At 43.0% G+C, this 6,304-nt stretch overlaps 1 protein-coding gene across 1 annotated transcript in view; it reads right to left on the reverse strand.

The window, feature by feature from the left end:
• Positions 1-383: 383 nt before the first annotated feature.
• Positions 384-6,304, reverse strand: part of LOC130237780 (natural resistance-associated macrophage protein 2-like) — a 10,696-nt gene continuing 4,775 nt past the window's right edge. Inside the window, exons 3-11 of the mRNA XM_056468808.1 lie at positions 6,114-6,172; positions 4,506-4,621; positions 3,153-3,272; positions 2,899-3,018; positions 1,517-1,623; positions 1,367-1,437; positions 1,227-1,294; positions 793-801; positions 384-392 (exon numbers count right to left, since the gene is read on the reverse strand). Coding sequence (XP_056324783.1) covers positions 384-392; positions 793-801; positions 1,227-1,294; positions 1,367-1,437; positions 1,517-1,623; positions 2,899-3,018; positions 3,153-3,272; positions 4,506-4,621; positions 6,114-6,147 — 654 coding nt within the window. The 5' untranslated portion in view covers positions 6,148-6,172. The remainder of the gene's footprint in view (positions 393-792; positions 802-1,226; positions 1,295-1,366; positions 1,438-1,516; positions 1,624-2,898; positions 3,019-3,152; positions 3,273-4,505; positions 4,622-6,113; positions 6,173-6,304) is intronic.

The raw sequence follows: 6,304 nt of genomic DNA on the forward strand, positions 1-6,304 counted from the left end.
TACAACTATAGTATGGTTCAAAAACACTATAAATTACTTTAAGTGTTTTTTTTTCCTGTGGGTAACCCATCCTATAGTAAGTACAGTATAGTAAATCATATAGTAAGTACATGTAGTTAAATGATGTTACTCAGTACTTAAATATTATGAAAGTTGCAATGTAACAAGGAAATAAAACACTAGTAAATAATGAATGATTACTGGTATTTAATGGAACTGTTAACAGTATCTAATATATATAGTAGCCTGAAAATAGACTTGTCAAAGCCATTCATTACAGCAAATATAAAGCCGACAGAGGAGCGCCATCTGCTGGAGCATCAGTGTAAACCATCACAACACCCACATCACACAACACAAGAAGAAACTATTAAAATGGACCTTTATTTGACCTATAGACACAATATAAAAGATAAAAGTTTGTATTTGTATTGGTGTGTATCACATTTGACGCTCTATGGCCCATGTAGTAAGCCTATGATATGGTGATAGCAAAAAATAATAACCCGTTTATGTTCATAAACCCAAACTGAGCACAAAAAGCCTTAGTGTTAATATCAAAGCTCTGGAGTTTCAAAACATTCACAATATGATTAACAAATAATATATTAACAAAAATATCTATTTTCATATAATATTGCCCCAAAGGTGTGGAATTCCCTACCGCTGAATGTTTCAAGAAACCCCCTAAAACATTTGAGTGTTGTGTTGTTGTGTGATGGAGAGAGAGAGAGAGAGAGAGAGAGAGAGAGAGATCAGAGTACACACACACACACACACACACACACATACACGCACATACTGACCACCACAGAGAGGAGAGAGAAGAGAGAGAGAGAGAGAGATCAGAGTACACACACACACACACACACACACGCATACTGACCACCACAGAGAGAGAGAGAGAGAGAGATCAGAGTACACACACACTCGCCCATGCACACACACACACACATACACACACATACTGACCACCACAGCAGAGAGAGAGATCAGAGTACACACACACACACACACACACACACACAGATCACCACAGCAGAGAGAGATCAGAGTACACACACACACACACACACACACACACACACACACACATACTGACCACCACAGCAGAGAGAGAGATTAGAGTACACACACACACACACACACACGCACGCACACGCACACACACACACACACACACACACACACCCACACACACACACACACACACACAGATACTGCACCTCGTAGCCGAAGCTGAGTGCCATGATGGTGATGAGGAACCCAAAGAAGGCCTCCAGCTTCCTCAGACCTGAACACACACACACAGTCAGATCAGAGCTTAGACAGTGTGTGTGTGTGTGTGTGTGTTCAGCTCACGTACCGTACTTATCTAGAAACAGGAAGACGAAGGTGTCCACGATGGTGATCAGCACTCCAGCCCACAGAGGAATCCTGAGAGACAACAAGAGTCAGAAACACGTGTGTGTGTGTGTGTGTGCGTGCGTGCGTGCGTGCGTGTGTGTTGATGTACCTGCCGACTGACAGCAGATTGAGTGCTATGGCGCAGCCGATGACCTCCTGCATGTCGGAGCCGATGATCGCCAACTCCACCATCAGCCACAGGATGATCCGCGGCACCTGCGCGTACACATACACATACACACACACACACACACACACACACACACACACACACACACACGAATGTTGACTACTGTACTCCCTCACTAATGGGCTGTTCTGTTGCTTGGTTACGGCAGCTGTCAATCATCTCGTCATGCCTCTACTCATGCTCTGAATGTCTTCTTCTGGTCCAGTATGATGCAGGTCTGCGATGTGATCATCAACACACACGCTGGGATATCGATGCTGAGACTATATAGAGCAGCCCCAGACTCCGCCCTCCTCCCGCCTCTGCTCTGTTAAGGTTGATCTATACTTCAGCGTTGAACGCACGCATATGGTCCGGTGCAGCCTTCGTGCGGTTGCATACCTGCGCATCTCTCAAAGAAATGTAACCATACGTCACACGTTTGCACCAGAGATGCCCTGAGATGGCAGATTTTCATTACATCAAAGTTATTATTTACATTAAAATATTTGTTTACAGAAGATGTAAGAAATGCTCTGCTAAAATATCATTTACAGGATATACAGGAGTGGGTTCATTCAGACGAGATGCTGCCTGCTTCCACTTTTAATATTAAAATCACTGAAATCAAGCAATTTAGTTTCCAAAAGTGCAGATTACTGTTTCTTACAAACAAATAAAGAAATAAAATTAATGGACTGTTGGTTTCAGGTAATGTGTGTTTTAATTTGTTCAGCGCTGATGTTCAATAAATAATCATAGATTATAGATAGCGTGTTTTCCTTCAATATTTTAAATCAAGTAACACACCCTTCATTCAATAATCTCTGACTTCTAATATGTGAGCGGATTTACTGAGCAAAACTGGTCAACTATGAGGACAAAAACATCTTCATTAATCATTAATCAAATTAAAATGTTCAATTAACTGCGATTGTAATTTCAGGCCGAATCACCCAGCCCTAATTAAAATAACTCTTTCCAGAAGAGCCCGAAAAGGCAAACACACAGAACTCCTTCAGCCACGTCATTTGGCCGTTGGGCCAGGGGTGGAGTCTTCCATCACTATTTCTGATGAAGCCTCAGAGGGGGCGGGGCTAACAGCAGCTCATTAGCATTTAAAGAGAAATGAAGGGAAACGGCTGACTGAGGTGTCTTTGAGCAGGTAAAAGGATGTTTATTTACACTGCCATTGAGAAATGCAACTATAGTAAGTAGACTGTTCATCAGGACCCTGAAGAGTCAGCAGAATACAGGAAATCACATCTATCTGCTGCATTTGTGTGTGTGTGTGAGTGTGTGTGTGTGTGACTGGGTCGTACCGTGGGGTAGTGTCGGTTGCAGACCTCTGCCAGATGCATCCCCGTGACCACACCGAGACGAGCAGCCAGACGCTGCAGCAGGAGCCCGATGATGGTGGCGCCCAGCAGAACCCACAGCAGCTGGGACACACACACACACACACGCACGATGACAAAATGCACACACACACACACCACACACACACACACACACACATATATACATAAATACAACACAGACATGAGAACAAAACACACACTCTCTCTGCGCTCACCTTGAATCCAGCTTTAGCGCCGGACTGCAGGTCTGACTCGATGTTTCCAGGGTCCAGGTATGCGATGCTCATCAGGAAGCCGGGTCCAGTGAAGGCCCAGAGCTTGCGGAAACTGAACAACTAACCAGAGGAGAAACAACCAGAGTAACTGTGAGTAATCAGAACGTTTCAGAGCAGAGAGTTCCCTTCAATTATTACTTTTTAATAATAATTGAGTATATTGAGAGTACAAATGATAACATGATGAACCACGAGAGGATAAAATAACAGGTAAATAATTATATTGACGGGTAAAGAGTTGTTAGATAATGTAAACTGAGGGTTTTGCTTTAGGTCATATCATCCAGCTCTTGCTTCTTCTCAAGAAACTACATGTTTTGGTCTGCATCCGGTGTGTGTTTTCAGATGTGCTTTCTGCTCTTCTGAAGGTCACAGAGCGCACACACACACACACACACACACACTGATCTGTCTGAACAGCACATGACAGCGCACAGACTCATCTTTCACAACACTTTCCATTCGCATTTATTTTCCACTTGTTTTGAAGAGTCTCTTCCTCTTGCTGGAGCACACAGATTGGTGATGTTATAGACATAATGTTGAAGAGCATAATGTCAGAATGTTCCCATTATCACCCTTGACACACACACACACACCACACACACACACACACCACACACACATGACTGATAACAGATTGCTCACTCATGAGTATGCTGTACTCTCTGCTGTATTCTACTGCTGTATTCTCTCTGCTCTCGCTGGGCAACACTGTCAGTGTCAATGAAGTGATTTTAACCCCTTAAACAATATATGTTATGATGTGATAATTGTGATGTGATGTAATGTGATAATGTCATGCGATTATGTGATGTGATAATGTGATGTAACATGGTAATGCGATATGATGTGATATTGTACTGTGATTGTTACTTGATGTACTGTGATAGTGTGATGTGATGTAATGTACTAATGCCATGCTATAACGTGATGTGATATACTGTGACAAAGTTAAGTGACATAATAGGATAATGTGATGTAATACAATGCTATTATTGATATACTGTGATAAAGTATTTGATGTACGGTGATAATGCAATGTGATAATGCAATGTGAAAATGTGATATAATGTCTGCCATAATAAACACAATGAGCACTGGAAATTGTAATACGTAAAAAGCATTTCAGATTCACCATAACACTCCAGCAATAAATGTTGTTGTCAAAGATTGTAGTCTTTCCTTGTAGTACGTGTTCATCTAAAGGTTTAAGAGAAGTGATCAAGCTCAAAATGAGTCGTGTCTGATGTAAAGGATCTGTGCTCTGGATTTGCTCCATCCTGAATTTACCTTCTCTGCTCCATCATCTGGGATCGGGACCTTCTCCTCGAAATATGTGGAGACCGGCTCCTCCTGCGGGACGGGGGACACGGGACTGTAGAGGTCAGGCTCCTGCGGGACGCTCTCTGAAACACACACACACGCGCACACACACACAGCAGATTCAATGACTGACCTTCTGTTCATAGCTCACACACACTGTACAGACACACAAAAACTCTCCAAAAAAAAAATCACACACACACACTCACAGTACAAACACACATACGCAAATTCTGCCTCTCACTCCCACACACACACAGCAGATTCACTGACTGAGCTTCAGTTCACAACACTCACACAAACACACAGTGAAGATACACATATGCAAATAAACACACTCGTTCGCACTCACTCACTCACACACACACACACACACACAATTGTGTTTCCACCGTACAGACAAGTTACAGACACACCACACACACACACACAACACACACACACGCACACACACACACACACGTTGGAGAGGTTTTAGAGGTCAAACACACACTCATTAACTCATCTAATTAAGACTGAACATCCTGAACAGTTAACGATCTCCGTCATTACACTCATTCATGAGGCACACGTCTCCTGCAGTATAACAAACTCACATGCTCACGTCTGCAGAACACACACACACACTGTTTTCTATCGTCTCTGTATTTCTGATTAAACAAACGCAGCTAAGTCAGCAGAAGAGCTGTACTCATCCTGCTTATAGCACCTGTTCTGACAGTGTTATTGTAGATTATTGCCGGATGTGTGGAGGAGCAAAGTCAGTGAGTTCATCAGAGATTACAACACATCATAAGCGTGATCGGGTCACCGTGAGCACATTACACATGAGGAAACGACAGCAGTAAACTGATTAGTTCCTGAAGAGTTACCACACCATTATAAAACTCACTTTCACACACTGCCCCCGTCAGCTATTGATGGATGGATGGACAGATGGATAGACAGACAGATGGATAGATAGATAGATATATAGATAGATAGATAGATAGAAGATAGATAGATAGATAGATAGATAGATAGATAGATAGATAGATAGATAGATAGATAGATAGATAGATAGATAGATAGATAGATAGATAGATAGATAGATAAGACGGATATACGGATGGACGGATGGACGGATGGATGGATGGATAGATGGATAGATAGATAGATAGATAGACAGACAGACAGACAGACAGACAGACAGACGGACGGACGGACGGACGGACGGACGGATGGATAGAGATGGACACAGATAGATAGACGGATGGACGGACGGATGGATAGATAGATAGATAGATAGATAGATAGACGGACGGACGGACAGACAGACAGACAGACAGACAGACAGACAGATAGATAGATAGATAGATAGATAGATAGATAGATAGATAGATAGATAGACAGACGGACGGACGGATGGATAGATATGGAAGGATGGATGGATAGATAGATAGACGGATGGATGGATGGATGGATGGATACTTGTCACACATGCAGGTGTGATCAGAGTGTGTGTGTGTGTGTGTGTTTGTGTGTGTGTGTGTGTGTGTGTGTGTGTGTGTCAGCAGGATGTGATGTGTGTCTCACCGTCCATCGCGTCCCCGTCCCGTCCAGTCTTCATGAGCTCCAGGAGTGTGCCCGTCAGTCTGAAGAGCAGAAAACACACAGTCTGAGCACAGAACACTGACACCACACACACACACACACACACACACACACACACACACACACACACACACACACACAGCAGCCATTACAGCACAGTTGAATAATCTTTA

This window comes from Danio aesculapii, chromosome 11 (genome assembly GCF_903798145.1).
Source record: "Danio aesculapii chromosome 11, fDanAes4.1, whole genome shotgun sequence".
NCBI classification, from domain to species: domain Eukaryota; kingdom Metazoa; phylum Chordata; class Actinopteri; order Cypriniformes; family Danionidae; genus Danio; species Danio aesculapii.